Source organism: Empidonax traillii, unplaced genomic scaffold (assembly GCF_003031625.1).
Source record: "Empidonax traillii isolate 1590-97213 ecotype Southwest subspecies unplaced genomic scaffold, ASM303162v1 scaffold304:size641404, whole genome shotgun sequence".
Classification (NCBI taxonomy): domain Eukaryota; kingdom Metazoa; phylum Chordata; class Aves; order Passeriformes; family Tyrannidae; genus Empidonax; species Empidonax traillii.
The window spans coordinates 495,430-513,906 of record NW_020955497.1 but is presented as its reverse complement, the minus strand read 5'-3'; the positions used below and the strand labels follow the sequence as shown (position 1 = coordinate 513,906).

At 48.0% G+C, this 18,477-nt stretch overlaps 1 protein-coding gene across 2 annotated transcripts in view; it reads right to left on the bottom strand.

The window, feature by feature from the left end:
* The window catches only part of LHPP (phospholysine phosphohistidine inorganic pyrophosphate phosphatase), a 76,760-nt gene that overhangs the window by 37,342 nt on the left and 20,941 nt on the right, over positions 1–18,477 (bottom strand). For both annotated transcript variants that reach the window (XM_027890955.1, XM_027890954.1), the window contains exon 6: positions 16,787–16,878. In XM_027890955.1, coding sequence (XP_027746756.1) covers positions 16,787–16,878 — 92 coding nt within the window. The remainder of the gene's footprint in view (positions 1–16,786; positions 16,879–18,477) is intronic.

Sequence of the window (18,477 nt, the reverse complement as noted above, 5' to 3'; positions counted from 1 at the left end):
AGAATAAACTTCTCTCCAATCTCCTGTAACTACATGAAACTTCCCTGTTATTTTTAAGAACCAGACAAAGGAGAAGCCTAAACTAGCAGCAGATCTTCGTATTTCCATGTTGCCTGTATCTCCAGTCCAATAAATACACAGTCCAACCAGCTGGCCTCTGCATTTCTGTGCCAATAGGTTGTTCTTTTTCACTATTTGCTGCCTGTGCACAGCTTGGACAAGCAGCAGAACCGGGATTTTCCAAAGGCAGTAACAAACATGCTTGAGAAAGTCACCTTTTTGGAAATAAAGCCCCCTTAAAGCAACACAGATATCAGGAACCCATCTGGGATTTGCGTGACTGGTGTAATTCCAAAGTCAGGGTCCACCAGGACCCCCAGCACGTTCACCTTGTGCTCAGTCCCAGGGATTCAGAGGGAGCAGGGCTGCAGACCAGCCCTGTCACGTGCCTCTTCTTGCCTCCCAGCACAGTGGGAAGCACAAGAAGGGATCAAGGAACACACATTAAAAAAAAAAAGAAAAAGAAAAAAAAAGAAAAAAAAAAAAAGAAAAAAAAGAAAAAAAGTCCAGGAATCTGGGGTAAAGATACAGAGAAGTTAAATAATGAGGAAAATGACAGGATGAGTGAAGACTGAACACACCTGAGATGTAATAAGAGGAGGGGCTGACAGAGTGAGAAAAAGGGAAATTCGGTATATTCTGTTCACAGGGCCGCACATAGCTTTGTTGAACAGGTTTTGCTGCCTCCAGCATTTCCTGGGCATCTGCCACAGAGATCTGGGCTGACTCTCCATCCAAGCAAATGGGATTGATTAAATTCTATCGCACTCTCAAGGATTTCCACAGGCAGGCGTCCTATACGTTTGCAACGCAGCGATCTGACCGAATTCCCCACAGAGCAATTGCTACAGAAAACTGTTGTTTTACTGCCTCGTCAATCCTCGAGGAGTTTCCTATAAAGACAGCAGCTCCTGGATTTACTTGGCAATCAGCCTGTTTCCAGATGATGGCCACCTGGGACGAGTGTGTTTGCTAACCAGGCAATGCTGATACAGAGGCTGTTTGCAGTGCCCCTGCAGGGGGTTACAGGATGGGGTTTCTCTCCTGCCACTCTCACAGGACTCGGTTCAGAAAACACAGGTGCACATGAGCTGGAACAAGCACCACAGTTTTTGTGTCTGTTTTTCCTTGAGCTCTCTTGGATAAAACCCACCTGGCCGTGTGTGTGGGTTTGGCTGGGAGTGCAGCAGGGCCCTGGAGCACAGGCTGTGCTGGTCCAGCACTCTGCTTCCAGCCCTAGATTCCTCTCCACCTACAGAGCCCAGGAATGGCTTGGTTTGCTTTTCCCCCAGACCTCTTCCTCCACCTTTCCCTCAAGCTTGCACCCGCAGCCTCAATCCCTCTGATTGAGCCAGGAGAGTGAACACAGCCTATCCCTGACACACTAGGGGTTACAGCATCCTGCTGAGAAGAGCCTGGCTTTTCCTGGGAACAGATAGCTCCAAGATGTCCCACCAGCTGAAGGGGACTGAGCAGGAACAGCTCAGCCACCAGCAAGGAGGTCCCTGCTCAACATCATCAACCCCTGCAGCAGGGGATCCGGGAAGCAAGGCAGAAGGGCACATGTGGGAACAATGCCAGGATCAGAGAGGGGATTGAGGGAAGTTTTCGATTGCCCTGATTTGCCCAGAGTCACCCAGAGATGATTTCTGCTCCCAGGACCAGGATATACATATGTTGGGCACTGCCCAAGAGCAGGCAGTCAGCAGCACTCTTGTGTCAGGAGGCAGCTGGGGGTGCTGGCACTGGTGATGTGCCCATGTACATCCCTCCTGAACCCGGCAGGAGCAGCCCCTGCTGGAGCTGGCACACAGGATTCCATCTAGATCCCCCTCTTCTGAGTGAACCCACAGCCAGGCAGGGGCTGGGACACCACCTGGGATCTGAGCTGCAGGAACTGGGAGCTGCAAAGCTGTTTATCCATTCCCATCAGATCCAGTCGCTCCTTTCGATCCAGGAAGCATCTGCCTGGATGAAACGATGCTCTGCATTATTATTCAGCCTGAGTAAGTTTTAAACATTTAAGTGGCAAACTCCACCACTTCCTCTTAATTGTCTTTGCCTTTCGGTAGCAGGCTGTGCTTTGGCAGGGACAAAACCCCTGAGAATGGCCACACAAGGGTGTGGGAGGAGGGTGCCAGAAGCGGCAGCTTGGAGCTAAATAATGTTCACTGCAGCTGGAACAGAGGAACCAAGGCACTGATGAAAGGTTAGGAGGTTACTCCATCCCTTCCTCTGCAACCATCCTTACCAACATCTCCTTCCCTAAACCTTCCACGAGAAACTTCTCAGACCACCTGTGTTTACATGGTGTGAAAACACTCTCCCAAGACACAGCACAAATACTGCCACAGCATTTTTTTGTAGCTGAAAGCAATCCCAGGTCAGGGTTTAAGAACACCTCTGCCTCTTGTGACTGTAGCGTGGTGAAGTTTTAAAAGTAATTAAAAAAAACAAAAAACCAAAACAAAATCAAATAGGAAGAAAGCAATACACGTGGGAAGTGAAAAGACATTCTCCAGCTCTTCAGGAGTGACGAGAAAGGCTCCCACTGGCTTCAGCCAGAGAGAGCGACCAAACCTGCACATGGTTCTCCAGTCACGTACAGATGGCAACACTCCCTTGTCCACAGCTGCAGCACAGCTGGCAGCACGAGCCAGAGCCACTCCTAAACCTGCCTCCCACTGCCAGATATACCTCACTGGTACAGTTTTTGCCAAGGCTGAAGCAGGAAACCGGTGAGATACGAAGACCTCAGGAAGTCGCTTTGATTTCCCAACACCTGGAGCAGCTGTCGGCTCCCAGGTTCAACAACCTGCCTACAGAAGGGCTAAATGTGCAGCAGAGCCGGCACTGAGGGTACTAAACTCTCCTCTGGATGAAAGGGGTACATTTTGTGTTGCTGTCCCACCATTTTCCCAAGCACATGCAAAGATTCCTTCCCTTGTTTTGCTCAGGCAAACTGTTCTGTAGCTCCCAGGCTACGAAGCACTGCTGTTTTCCTAATAAACCACCAGTTCCACACCATCCAGCACCTTAAGCAGACTCTTCAGGACTTGGATGTGTGCAGGAATATGAGTCAGACACCAAGGTGAGAGGCAGGCAGGGATGGCTGGGAGCACGGGACTGTAAAGAAACTGCTTTGGCCACCAGGGCACTGAGGCTTCCTGATACACCCCCAAACACACCTCCAAACCCCCTCCTGCCTCTCTGATTACCTGTCCCACCTGAGCTGGTGGCCTTCCTGGTGACAGCACAGCAGTATTTGTGGCAAGGCACCCCTCTATGGGAAGGTGTAGCAGGCCAGAGCCACCACACTAGTTCAGGCAGGCAGCCTGAGCTAATTGTCTGCTCCACTTTCAACAGTGGCCAGTTTCTGACAGTGGTTTAGGAAAATGTAGGAGATTTTATATTAGAATTTCTGCCCCGAAGGAAAAATGCCTTTTGAATTTTATTAGGGAGAATTTGGCTTGTGTCTTGAAGCACAAAGGCTTAGAGTGCTACCAAACCCCTTGGACTAAAACCCTGACTCAGAAGGAGGCAAAGGAAATTTTCCTTCTGTCTTCTTTGGACCATTATTTTCATCTCTCAGGGTTTGTTGTTTGGGGTTTTGTGTGTGCTTGTAAAAACTCTAAAACCCCACAGTGCTTTAGAGTTGAACAGGAAATCAAGGCTGTGCATTTCAGCTCCTGCTGCACTGGAAAAGACGCTGACTTTTGTGGTAAGAAAAGAGTAAATATTCAGCCAAAAGGCAGCACAGCTCATAAAGCCACAGATGCAGACAGGCCTAGAAGTTATGAACTTCTTACAAAAAAAGACCAGCAACGATTATTAAACCCCAGCCCAGGCATTTTCCTCTAATATTAAATGATGGCAGCAAAAGGGCTTCCAGGCTCTGCTCCTTTACCTGCCTTTTCACAGATTCTGGATAATCCCTGTTCTTTAACAAAGCCTGAATTGCCCCAAAGGGATTTTCCTTCTCGTACTGCTATTCCTGCTTCTAGCCAAGATTTTCAGTTTTGATAGGGCTCTAAGATGGACAGGTGATATCCACAGCTTGGCATGGGGAAGCTGCAATCAGTTCTCCACATGCACTTGCTCCTCTGACCTTCCCTGCATGGGGAATTTCTGAATACACATTGCCTTTCCTTACAGAGACTCATGGAATGGTTTGGGTTGGAAGGGATTTTAAAGCTCATCTCGTTCCAACCCCCTGCCACGGGCAGGGACACCTTCCACTAGACCAGGTTGCTCAGAACCCCATCCAACCTGGCCTTGGACACTTCCAGGGATGGGGAAATGCAGGAAAAAAAAACTCCACAGAAATGCTAGAAAGAGGGGAAAAAACCAGGCAGCTCCTGAAGAGGGGATGGGAGGAGCTTTGCTCCCTTCCCAAGAGGGAACCTTCCCTTACCACCAACAGCTGAAGCTGCCTACAAAGGCCAGGTATTTCTCACCTGCAAAGCACGTGGGAGGAGAGTGTCACAATTGACTCCCACCGATTTTTTTGGCCCGTGCCTCCCGGTGCTCCCATCTGCGTTCCCAGTTCCCACGGCCTCCGAGTGGTGACAGTGAAAATAACCAGAGCAGCCCGCAGATGAACTCCCAAGTATTCAGATTACTAAACTGCACCTCCATAAATCCATCCGGCCCTCTGCCGTAGGAAAGGGTCCGGGGGTGTTAAATAAATAGACGATAAATTTCAGAGGATTTGGTAAAATTGGGATTGTCGTTACTTTTCCATTCCAAGAAGACTAATCTTGGTTATAATTATCCCAGCTACATCCAGGCTTTTCAATAGCTCGTACACTGATAAATGAAGCGTTCACTCTCACAAATGCCTCTCCTTCCCCTGATGGATGCAATGTGTTCCAGATGGATGGAGAAACCTTTCCTTTTTTTTTTTGTTTTTTTTTTTTTCTTTCTCCTTTTACACTTGCTAAGCTATTTCCAGGCACCCAGAGCACCAGCAGGTGTAAATTGGCAAAGCTCTGCCCATTTACTCCACTTCTTAGAGCAGATGAGAATCCAGACCTTTATTTCTAACCTTACAGTCACAGACTGCACATAGGTGATTGTCCCACAAATGAGTGAGGTAAGAAAAAACCCCACCAGACAAACACAAAAGATGGTAATTGCACAAATCACTTTGGGCAGGCAATGCAGTGCCTGCCAGCCCTTGGAAAAAGCCACTTTAATTAGGCTGATTTAAATGCAGACAGGTTTTTTCTTTCCCTTTCAGCTGAGGTCTTTGTACCCACTTTGTATGAACATGAGCTGGCCTCCATGTCCTCAGCCAAAGCCTGGACTTTCACTCCACTACCAGGACTGAGGGAAGAGCCACCTCAGCAGAGCCTCTGTGAGCCCCCTGAATCAGACCAGCACCTCCAAGGCTTGATGAAGGGAGACAGAGATGCTTTTGAGATGAGAAAGACCTCAGTGCTGCCCCGCAGAGGAGCGGATTCTCCCTCTGCCCTGCCACACCATTCCTCTGTGATGCCCAGGCTTTCCTCAGGGCACTGGGATTTTCCAAGTGCCTGGCCAGGGCCAGCTGGGAGCCCACCTGCAGCAGGGCTCAGCCCACACAATGCCCCTGTGGCGCTCACGAGTGGCATTTCCAACATATGTTTGAGTCCTTTCAAACTGAGCACGCGAGCACCCCGTGGCCACTGTCGGCTTTAACCTCCTGCCCCTGTGTGCACAGGGGAGGCAGGATCTCAGAGCTCTGCTCCTCCAGAAATAAATGCATTCACGTTTGTATTTAACTACCAGAAAGAAATGGCAGGAAAAAACCCACGTGGAAACCAGTGACTGGCGAGGGGGAAACGTTTCTCTGTGAGTTCCCCCACAGCGCCTGCTTGGTGCGACGGGGAGACGAGGATTCAGTATGGGGAAGGGGTTGTGAGTGCTGCATCGAGCGCTGCTTCTCAGGGCAAATGAAAATATGGCTTGGTTCATGCTCTAACTGTCGTTTAATATGTAGTATTTTTAGCTGAGTGTTATTTGACAGCTTGTGCTACGTGCAGCAGCGCTGGCCAGCGCCGTGTGTGCGCCAGCACCTCTGGCCACCATCTCACAGCCCCCAAGCCCACCCCCTCCTCCCAAATAAGCCCCATCCCCAACTCTGTCTGTTAAAACCCCAGAACAGATATCCAGGGACATGTTTTCAAAGAAAAGACAGCTCTGAAAGCTTTATGTGCATAAAAACACGGCTTTGTACAAAACTACTGTATCATGAAGCTCAGGGGCTGTTGAGAACAGAGCGATCAGTCATGCCAAAAACTGCAGGAAGGGACTTTTCAAAGCAAAAGTCCATTTGCTTTGGTAAAAGGTAACTCCCCACCTCTCTACATAGTTTAAAGATGACAAGAAAGTCGAGTGTTTGCTAGAACATCTCAACCAGAAAGGAAAAATAAAGTGCTCTGTCTGCAAGAATAAGAGCTGGCTCCTCTAGTGTGTGTTCACTCTCACGTCTGTCAGCTCCACTAATTCTCCGTGGAATGATGGGTCTGTGCTGGAGCAGCTGGCCCACAGCAGGACTGGCATTCACCACTGGAGAACACCAGATTTATTCCAGCTGCTCAGGTTCAGGTCCCTGCTGCTCACACCACTATTCCAGTTAGGCTGTACCTAGTAAAAACTATCAGGGATCAAAAAAACCTAAAAGTTATCTAGTTGCAAACAGAGATCTGTCTCTCAGTCAGAGAGGCTTCAAGCTTTCACATAAAAAACGGGCAAACTATGGAAAAACTGTTCAAGCTCCTCTCTGGACCATATACTGAACCCTAACATGGGAAGTAAGTTCCTGACACTGCCTGGGCCATCTTCTGCTTTCATGCCATGTCATTTCCCAGCAGACAACCAGAAATATCCTCCTGCTTAGCCAGACAAATCCTACCCAAAGGCTGACGAAGTGAGAACCAGCTCGTCTGTGCCTGTTGCTTTGACAAATGTCTGTAAACCAGCCTGTCTGTAGGAAAAGCTTCACTGTTGTTATGATTTAAGGGTATTAAAACCCCCAGAAGGAAAGGCTGGCATGCCTGAACACTATTCTTGCTACCAAACCAAATAAATTGGTCTCCTATCAGATGTCTGCATTGATATGGTAAAACTCTTTCCCTCTTTTCATTATCAGGGTTCGTTAAAAATGCCCAGCATTATGCATGAAATCAGCTCTTGACACAGTGTTTACACAGCAACAGCAGTCCCTTCAGCTTCGCTGGGGACTCAGAGACCAAACACTGCCCACAGTTGTGCTTCAGGCATCTTTGCTATAACAGCATTATAAATATGTAATGAGAATTTAAAAGGCAGAAGGCAAACAGATAATGGAGACATCCCATACCACACCAAGCTGTCGTCATCTGAAAAGAGGAACAAATTCCAGCTTGTGCTCATCAACAGCAAGGGGAAGGTGTCCTTGTTAGAGGAGGAGCACAGGAGTCTCCTGGCAGCATCCAAAGGCAAGAGACACCAAGTTTCTGAGGAAAACTGCGCCCACATCTTGAACTCACTATCACTTCTAAAGAAGACAAAGCAGCTTAGCACAGGAGTCTGAGGAACTGTGTTCAAGCAACTTGAAGTTAGAACAACAATAGTGAGGTCATCCATGCCATGTGAGCACAGAAATGGAGCAAATCCCTGAAAGTTAGCCTGGAAAAAGCTGCTTTCAAGCCAGAGAGCTGAAACCAAGGGAAGTCATTCAGTACATGGCCATCTCAGATGCTTCCACAGCCACTGTGAGCAGCATCCACACACCTGTAAGTCTAAATCAAGCAGTCTCAAACCACACCTGTGACTAATAACCCCAGATACCACTGGATGGGCTGATGGTCAGAACCTCGAGTGCAGCTCAGTAACTTTTAGCACACTTAAAAGGAAAGAAAAGTGTCATCTTTATGGGACAGACTCTGCCTGAACAGGACCTTTTTTGCACTTACCATGTCCCCTTGAGTTACACATAGACAGCCCTCTCAAAACTGTTTTCCAACAGGCAGTTCCAATCTTTTTCTTCCCTCTTCAGGTCTTTCCTTCCCCATTCCCTCTTTCCCCTGATTCATGGCCACAGCAAATGTGCCATTTGATTATCTGCTGACACATGCATTTAGCACTTCTCCACGCAAAGCAACGAATTTGGAAGCTTTTCCAACTTCCCCTCTGGATGATGTCACCCTGGGCAGACGCCAGGCTGGGTTACAAGTGAAAAATCCTTCACTTCGGGGTCAGACGTCCTCCTATTTTTAGGCCTGGCTTCAGTGTCGTGCAGCCAAGAGCTGAGCTGAACAGTTCTTGTTATTCCACAGCAAGTGCCTGCCAGGTTTTGGCCAAAGCTGGGCTTTGGGGCTGGTGAAGGGGCTCTGCAGCAGCTCACACTGAGATGGAAACCACTTCAAGCTCCCACCCTCCAAAAACTGCACCTGTAAACCCAACCCCAGGGCTGGAATTTGTTCTGGCACTGAGGAGCACTGCTGGCTTCCTTCTGCCCCACGGAGCCTCTGGGCATTCTCACAGTGAGAAATACGTCCCCTCCAGGACACACTGGGAACGGGAAGGGGGATGGAGAGGAAGCTGAAGGGTGTTGTGCAGCCCCACAGCTTGTGAGCTCACACACACCCACCCAGCTCTGACAGCTCCGTCACCCAGCCATGCCCAACCATGTTCTCAACAGTGGCCAAGTCATAGAATTGTTTAAGTTAGAAAAGACCTCTCAGACCATCAAGCCCAACAATTTAATCCTGTCCCCAAGTGCCACATCTATATTTACATGTCTCTTAAATCCTCCCAGGGATGGGGACTCCACCACTGCCCCAGGGCAGCCTGTGCCAGCACTTGATAACCCTTTCTGTGAAGACATTTTCCCTAACACCCAATCTAAAGCTATGCTGGCACAACTTGAGGACATGTCCTCTTGTTCTGTTGCTCGTTACCTGGAAGAAGAGGCTGACCCCTACCTGGCTACAACATGTCAGAGAGTTGTAGAGAGCGAGAAGGTCCACCAGAGCCTCCTTTCCTCCAGGCTGAGCACCCCCAGCTCCCTCAGCTGCTCCTTATCCTGGGCCCTGAAGGCTTCAGAGAAACTATATTTTAGGGGAATGGCCCTACAGACCAGGAGCATTAGACCCAGGTGATCATATGGGGCCATTTTAAACTCAGAGCACAGTTAAGTAGGAAAAACCTTTTGAGATGAGCTGCAGACCCACACAAAAAGCGACAACACACGCAGCAGCAGTGGCTCTCTGATGCTCCCCATGGCTCTGAGACCCACCCCTGTCTTTAGAGAGGCTGATGGCTCGAGTTTAAAGACTTGACACGAGGCAGACCCCCTGCAACAGCACCAGCCCCTCGTGCTGAACGAGCTTGTGCCCCAGCACCCCGTGAGCAGGCAGGGTGAGGTATAACCATACACGCTGCTGACAGTGACTGAAAACCACAGACAAGCAAGAATTGTAGTCACTGGGGGCAAAGTGTGAACATGAGTCACGTCCCACACCAGCTGCAGGCTGTCTGCACCCCAACCAGGAGCATGGGCAGTGCTGGCAGGGGCAGGGGAGCCCTTCACCCAAGCCCCTTCTCTCACATTACACTCATAACTCCTGCTGCGGTACATCAGCGCTCACGTACAGAGTTTTGCAGTGTCTGCAGAAGACCTCAAGCTGGCACTGCTGGGTGCTTTATTTTTAACTCTGGGCAAGTCACATCATGCCTCTCAAAGGGGATGAAAACCAGCCCCCAGCCCAGCAGGAGGGCAGAAATCCCCATGTCTTGTGGCTGCTCCCACAGCCTCAGCAGGCTGGCAGCCCCACTGCCACACACCCCAACAAACACCTGTGTCCATCACCTCTGTGGCTGCTGCAGTCACAAACAATGGTTTGGGTTGCAAGGGACATTGAAGATCATCTAATTCCTAACCCCTGCCATGGGCAGGGACACCTTCCACTGGACCAGGTCGCTCCAAGCCCAGTCCAAACAGGGCTGTGAGCACTTCCAGGGATGGAAGGCAGTTATTCTGGGTTTGTTGGTTAAATCCACTTGTATAGAAAAAATAAATGTCACTAGCTAAGCTCCAGCATCCATGGGCCATAGAGGACAGCATTAAAGCAGGAATACTCCATTGTTTTGAGCTTGCAAGGTGCCAGCACAAGGTACTGCTCCAGCATCGCAGCTCCTGAGCGTGTTTACAGCACAAGAAGGAGCCCAAGCCAGAAGATTAAATTTCAGATACTGGACCATTTGCTTCAAGGGAGTTACATCAGCAGCCGATTTGGCCTGTCTCTCTCTCATTTGCTTCCCTCTGCAAACAATGCTCTGCCTCAGTTTTATCAATCAGAGCGGTCTCCCCTCCTGCCACACTCCCTGAGCCGCTCACTGAGAGGACTCCATGCACCAAGTGAGCCTGGAGGACACTTGGCTACAGGAAAAAGACATGCAGAGAAGAGGAACCTGCTCTTTAAAAAAAGGAAATCTCTAGTGAAACCACACTGTGCAGCTGTCCCAGCTGTGCCCTTTCTGCAGCACATTTCAGCGCGCTCATTTGCATCTTTACGGAAATAAGGTAGTTTTTGCTACGGGCACGGCGTTCTTCAATGCTGTCAAACCCTGGAAAGCCCCTGAGCTGCCTCCTGCCACCACCACCTCAGCTCAGGAATTCTGTATCTGCAGGGAGGAGGGGAATGCACTTTGGCCAAGCAGCTGCCAAGGGCTCTGGTGTTCCTCACACCGATGCAGGAGCACACGTGGCCCTGCCGGGTGGAGGATGGCTGCCAGCCCAGGCTGAGGGAGCACGTACTGCCAAGACATCGAGGCACCAGAGCAAAAGGGAATGAAAGCAAAAGAGCCATTAGCTTTGGATGCTGTCAGAGAGGGCCTGGGAGTGATTTCATCCCATACATCAAGACCAGCTGAGCCTCGTGCCCTTCCAAGTGCCACTGCCTCTGGCTTCAGGTAGCAGGCACCTCCTTCTCCTCTCCTCCTCTTTCAGTCCTTTGTCAGCTCCAGAAGAGGAGAAATGGAAACCTGAGATGCCTCTGCTGCTGCATGAGCTGGGTGGACGTGAAGCCAGAAGGGAAGCAAAACTGCAGACCAGGCTGACGTACGTGGTCACTACCACCTTGATTTGCAAAATGCACATTGCTCGCCTCTTAAGTGCTGGAGATGAGACAGCTGATTAGAGCAGGGTTGCTAAGGAAAACTCAGTCATTAGACAGGTAGAGAGCAGAACTGTCAAGACTGCTGAGTGATATTGCTTGTCCTCACTGACCTGATCCATTCCTCCCTTATTAATGATGCTCTCATTGCAGACTGATCTCTTTTCTGATATTCAGATTAATAATCACCCAGCAGGGCTACGGCCTAAGCACGCTCTGCTTCCTTGAGGTTTATTATGGTACCAACAAATAAATGTACCTGCTGATAAAAAATATCCTAAACTCACATTTCTCTTTTAGACTGAAGATCATTAAATTTATGCAGAACCTACAAGGTAGCAGAACTTCCTACTCCCCCTTGCTCCTCTTAGGAGTGTTTTAGCTCAGGTATAACCTGGATTTAGACTAGACTAGAACAGAGCAGAATAGCTGAAAGGGGCCTACAACAATCATCTAGTCCAACTGGTATTTCTAATATCAAATAGTAACTTCACTAGAAGGTAAACGCTTGGCTATATTCAATTAAGGACACATAAACATTCAAGACACATAAACAGTGATTCTTTAGAGTAAAAGGGTAAAATTTTCTGCTTCCTGAATTCAACACTGACCAAACTGATAAACAAGTGGGAAGATCTGCACATGGACAGAGCAGACCATGATTTGAATATGCAGTAAATGGTGATAAGGCTACGCCTTGGAACCGCCTGCAGTCAGCTCTCCTGCTCAAATGAACACCGACTTGCTGACACCAGGGTTTAATAAGCATTGCTTAAGACATTAACCAACATGAATTATAACACAACTTTTCGGAGTGCAAATACAGGCTGGAAGTCTTTCCATTTAATACTTGAAACAGGCTTAATTATCAGGATGTGAGGCCATAAGAATGCCTCTGGTTGTGTCTGGGCACACAGGGAGTGTCTCTGCCTGCTCGTTCTCATTACACGTTGCTGGTATGATCCATGGAGACCCAGGAGATGGGAAAGAACTAATAAAATTGTTCATCTTGGTGTGGTTAGTAATGCAGGAGCAAGAAAGGGAGGGTGGAGGGATGCTGCTTCTCTGTAGAGCAGTAAGAGGTGACTATTTCTTTGCAAAAAGTTTTCAGGAGCCTTCATTTACTTGCACAGTGGCAGCTGCGAATTTATCTGTGGGTGGAAATCTGTTTTTTAAAGAATAACTTTATAATCTCATTTAGGAGGCTATGATAGTAACACAACCTGGTTTTCTCAATCCTTAATCAGTTGATGATGGCAGCCCAGCAGACTTTTCCTCTGTCCCAACTTCTGCCTTGATATGTCTGGATTTCTCTACTGGCAAGACAATTTCCCATAAATCTATACAAAATCTGAATGTTTTCTTCAATCAGACAAGAGGAAGAGATCACAAGCCACTTTATTAAGGAAGCTGGAATAACCATTCTGAGAAGATAATTAAAAAGCAGGGACATATGAAGTAACTTGACCCAGTTCTCCCTGAGAACAGTGGCAGAGCTGGAGGGAGATGACAACTCCCACAGGCCTTGATCATTTTATCCTTCATCCCTGGGGTATCTTTTATGTCTGTAACGAGGAAGCTCTGGGATGTTGATCCTGATGTCAGTATCAGCCATGGCCATGAGATAAATCCCTAATCAAAGGAAGAAAACCCCCCACACTGGGCACTGAGAGGGGGTGAACCCACAGCACCAGATTCCGAACCATTTCAGAGCTCACAGGTGAGCAGGGGCAGGGGACACCACTGCCATGAATATTCCTGGCTACCACCACACACCAGCAATGGTTAGTTCTTTTCCTGCAAATCAAGACCTGCAAATAACAAGGAGAAGGGGGTAAGTAATTCTTCCCCCCTGCCAAGAACCACCTGCAATTCGACGCCCTGACGCACCCGAGAGGCGTCTCCGACGTTACAGGGAGCCACTTGGAAAAGCCTCAAAGTCATTTTTCTCTGCTCTGACTTGCAGGCTACAAAGAGGATATTACCCAGCACTGCAGAATCAATAGCTATTGTGGGAATCATTGGTTTGATGTCAAGGCCAATTAGCTGCAAGTGGAATTAGCACATACTCTGGGTTGGAAGACAAGTACATGTTCTTCCCTAGATGGGAGAGATGTTGGCTATGAAGGGCCTCCATGCAGGTGTGCACAGAAACTTGGGAATTAGCATCACATTTCCCAATGCTTGACAAACCTCACAGCAGCTTCTTCTCTCAGCACACAGGAGCCTGAAGCAATGGCCTGGTCTGTCCTGTACACAGGACAAACTGAGAGAGGACAAACCCGCACATCAGACTGACCCTTCACATTTTTACACCTGAGAAAGGCCATACTCGGCCAACCCAGCTACTCACCCCACGGTAAAGAACCACGATGGCTGAGGTCACCTCAAAACACCGTCTTATCCCTACATCTTCCCCTTATTGCCCTGACTTGTGCCAGCAGAAGTTCTATTCCATGGTGAAGCTGGGATTTATTGCATTTCTTGGACTAATCTATGCTACGCCTGGTTTGGCTACTGAGAAAGAGCTCAGCACTTGAGACTGAAGTCCTGTTGGAGGACTGAGAGCCAACAGTGCAGAAGACTTTGCAGAGGCCAGGAGGGTGAGAGCCCAGGGAGGAGGCAGCCCTGGGGCTGCACCAGCTCTCCATGCTTCCCCTCTGCTTCCCCTCTGGCCCTCAACTCGCCTGCAGAGCCAACCACCCCCACCCTGCACTCACAGAACCAGTTCCTCAGTTCAGCAGGGAGCTGGCACCCAGTGCCACGTCACAGCAGGGCACAAACACACCATGGAGGGAGGCTCCAGCCACTGTGGGCTGCAGTCAGCTTCCCATTCCTGGCTGGAGGCTGCCCACCCTGTGGCAAACCGAGCCGCCCCATCTACTGCCACAACCCCTGCAGCAGCAGCTCATCCCATTTTTTTTTTTCCATAAAATGATTTTCTGGCTTATTAAAACAAGTAAGATTCACCAAATTGTTCTGCAGCCTGGGATTGAATGTGGTTTGCTGAAGCCCCTTTGAAATACCATAACCAGCACAGTCAATCCTGGCTCGTGTGTCATCTTTTGTGATACAGTGCATAGCCCATGGTGGCACTGGGTGAGCAGCAGACCTCAAAAATCACAGAACCACACAATCAGAGAATATCAGAGTAGGAAGGGACCCACAAGGATCATCAAATTCAACTCCTGGCCCTGCACAGACACCCCAGCAATCCCCCCCTGTCTCTGAGAGTGTTGTCCAAACGCTCCTTGAGCTCTGTCAGCCTTGGGGCTGTGACTATTCCCCGGGGAGCCTGTTCAGTGCCCAAACACCCTCTGGGGGAAGAACCTTTATCTAAAATGCTCATGTAAACTGCACTGACCACTGAAACAAGGAGAGCTGCCCCAAAGCACACTTGTGCACCAGAGGTGATGATGTCTGCCAGCCAGAGACAGTACTTGGGTAAGGATGGAGGAGGACAACAGGACCCCTTGGACCTACAGGACGACTTGAAAAATGATGCAATAGTTCCTCAGATAGCTCCTTTGCTATTTTTTATTTTATTCTCAAATCAGCTCTGCACTCATTTTGCTGAAGTGAGGCACCATTGTTGGGGTAGAAATGGAAGAAAAATACCCAAGGTTGTAGAAACACGGAGAAAACTCAGCTGGGGTGATCACCCATGTCCTGAGCTGCACGATGCTCATGGCAGGGGCCTGGAACAAGATGATCCTTAAGATCCCTTCCAACCCAAACCATTCTGTGTTTTCATGATTCTGTGGCTGAAATCTATGGCAATCCCACTGCACCAGCACTCAGCAGCTTCAGTAAAACCCTGACACCACTGAGCTTTCCACCTTTGGAAAAGCAGCCCCAGGCTGCGGCTGACACCGATGTGCATGAACCAACGATGCCATCCAGAGGTGCTCGGGTGCAGCACACAGCTCTGTGTCACCAAGGACCAAGGGCCCATGCAAAATCTTACATATCCTACTTTAAACTAAACCCACCACCAAATAACTACATTTTCTGTTATTTTTAACTTATCTTGCCCATCACTTGCTTTTTTTTTCTGTCTCTCTCACTACTCACTGTGTGTTTTGATTTTCTAAGTCGCTCTTAAAAATACAGATACACCTCTGACCTCTCCTGGCAAACAAGAGTCATTTCATTTTATTCCCAATAACAGCAGGCCTGGCACCACACGGGGAATTGAGACACTCATCTGTATTTCACTGCTATGCAATAGTACATGAATTCAGACAACACCAAGCACACACTGAAACAGGAAACAAAACACTGGAAAACAATCTAGAACAGCTGGTGACTCCCTTTCAGCTGTGAAATCATGACTCAAACTGGATACAAGAAAATGTGGTTTTTTTCAGCATCTGATTATACATATTTATGTGTGTGTACACACAGTTTTATGTCAGCTGCCTGAACAGTTTGGATACAGCATCACCTGTGGCACATTTCATGATGGGCAAAGTATGGCCCAGGAGAGGTTTGGTCAGTAGGAAGGGTTTGATTTAACTCTGTGTGCAGAGATACCTCCTTCAGTGGCACCTGGATCTGTGTGGCATTATGAATGTGGGTTCACAAAGTGAATTAATATCAGAATAAAATCAACCACCGAATCCTCATTTTCTCCTTTAGGAAACTAATGGGATTAGAATCACAGAAGCATAGAATGTCCTGAGTTGGAAGGGACCTACAAGGATCTTTGAGTCCTACTCCTGGGACTGCACAGATTACAGACAAATAATCCCAGCAGCACAAACTATATACTTACTCCTTTAATCTTTGAGATTTTTCATGCTTCGCCGAGATAAATAACTGATTTTGAGAGGTACTATCTTAAAATTACAGAAAATACAGTACACTTGTATCTGTCTTTTAAAAGACCATGACTTAGTGGTCCATTAGAATCAAGGCACTGGGTATTATTTTATCACCTTACAGAAACAGCAGGGAGGTAGGTCTTGTGAAAGCTCAGTGAAAAGCACAGGATCATGGAGACACCTGCAGGGAGAAAGGTTTGAAGGGCCATTTGGGAGAGATGAGCAGGATCCTGCACCCTGGTAAGGCAAGAGATGGAGAAATATCTCTCGTGTTTCAGACACCTCAGGGCTGAATGTGTCTGGAGGGAAGAGCAGACATATGGAGTCCTTCATAAAGCTGTGGGAGATGACCCACAGAGATTGCTGAATTGACAGTCTAATTTTGTAACATAAAACCCTGCTACAAGTTTCAGACATGTCTTATATCAAGTGCACAACACTTCCATGCAGCGGCAAGGACAAAAATAAACAAACCCCAGGAAACACACTGGTTCTATGAAGTGGGATGAAAAAAATACAGCAGTAGTTTAGTAAAAAATATTTATCTAAAAGACCAAAGACCTTGTGCCTTCCCCTTCCCACCACTTTCACACACACAGTATTTTCCCAAATGAAAACGTCACCATCCACCCAGTGCTGCACAAGGAGGAGCTTGTGCAGACAACAACTGCAAGTCTACATTGACACCAGCAGGAAAGGAGCTGGAAAAGGCATGGAACAAGTCTGGTCCCTTGAGTGTGTGGGGTGAGCACTGACCTGTACTTCCCTGTCCTCACTTGCAGCGCTCTCATCCCACACCGCTGGGCTCCCCCGACATCATTCACGATGTCATCTCCGATCATGATGGCCTGTCAGGGCAAGGAAATACAGGAAAATGGCCGTGAATTCCATCTCTGCCACACGTCACACGCCTCTGACATAACAAACAGCCTGACTTGATGTTTAATACCGCCATCAGACAAATTAAACAAGATAATATTGTCATCGGATTGATTAAAAGTCATCCTACCTCGAACGTAATTCATGCTGAGGCTCCTGCAGGAATGTCCTGAGGCAGCACACGCCTGTGCAGCTTGTAATCAATCACAAAAATCAAAGGGATTGGGCACACAGTTTCAAAGAAAATGGTGGATTTTATGAAGTTAGGCCTCTTCTGTTCCTAACAATCCATTTCTGTTACGCTCCAAGCAGCTTAAATTAAGCTTAACTTCTTAAAACTGGTATTCCACAAGCTAGTCAAAAGCTTAAGCTTGTGATCACTGAGAGCTCGATTCCAACCCATTCTCAGGTTGATACAGAAATTTGGGAAATCACTGTAAAACGGAATTTATTCACTTTTGCACAGTATGACACAATATGTACAGGCCTAGCATGGTCTGTGTTACCATCACCTTAAGCCTATACAAATACTAATAAACAAACTACATTAAAAAGACTATGCAGGGCTCAACCTTGCCCATCCTTCTACTCTTGGACCGTTTTCCTTCCCCACTCTGCTCAGGGACATGTGTTCCTGAAAAGATGACATCTCCTGTAGATGGTTCACCTTTCCTTGCCACTCCTCCAAAAACAAGGAATCCCATGTGAAAGGAGGAGAAAATGACGGGGTTAAATTTAAGGAATTAGTAAATAAATCACGTATGCATGGATCAGGAAAAGACAATAATCCCACTCATGCAGAGCTGCACAGGACACGACAACACCACTCCAACCAACCACCATTACCAGCTTCTCCCAAGCTGCTCCAAGATATTTAATCACTGGCTTTGATAGTTTATAATCCCCTCCTCTTACAAAATTCCTTCCAACACCTCCTTGAGGGAGAGAGGGAAGAGATCTGCCCTCCACCACCTGCATGCCCTTGCTCAGCCTGAACCCTGACGCTGAGGATGAGATTTCTGAAATAAAGACAATTTCAGTCCTGAGTTCACATAACCCTAAAAATGAATTTCCTCTCACAAGGGGAAGGGGCACAGCAGGGGCACCCCAACAAGCAGTCTCTTGCTCACCAGGGCTGTATTTCAGCCCAGCCAGGGAAGTTTTCCTGCAAGACTGTGGCAGCTCTGTGAGTGCAGCTGCAGCTGAGCAGCGATGCCTGTCCAGGCCAGCTTGTGGCATACGCATACAAAAATGTACTCCAGCCCCCAGGGACTCCACAGATTTACTATCGGTGAAGGGCAATAATCACTAAAGGAGGAGCAATTATTCCCAAATCATTTAGGATTTAAAAAATCATTGGCAAGAAGATAGAGGTCAAAAGGTGCGCTGTCAAGGGAAATAAAAAAAACTCTACCTGTCAAACCTGGGTTTAACTTCCTCTCTGACTGCAATATGGTAAGAAGAGAGAGAAAGATATAAAACTGAAAGGTCACATACCCACTGAAAGCAGGAATTAAAAGATCCCTGTCTGTGTTCACATCTTACACAGGGATCACACCATTAATTTG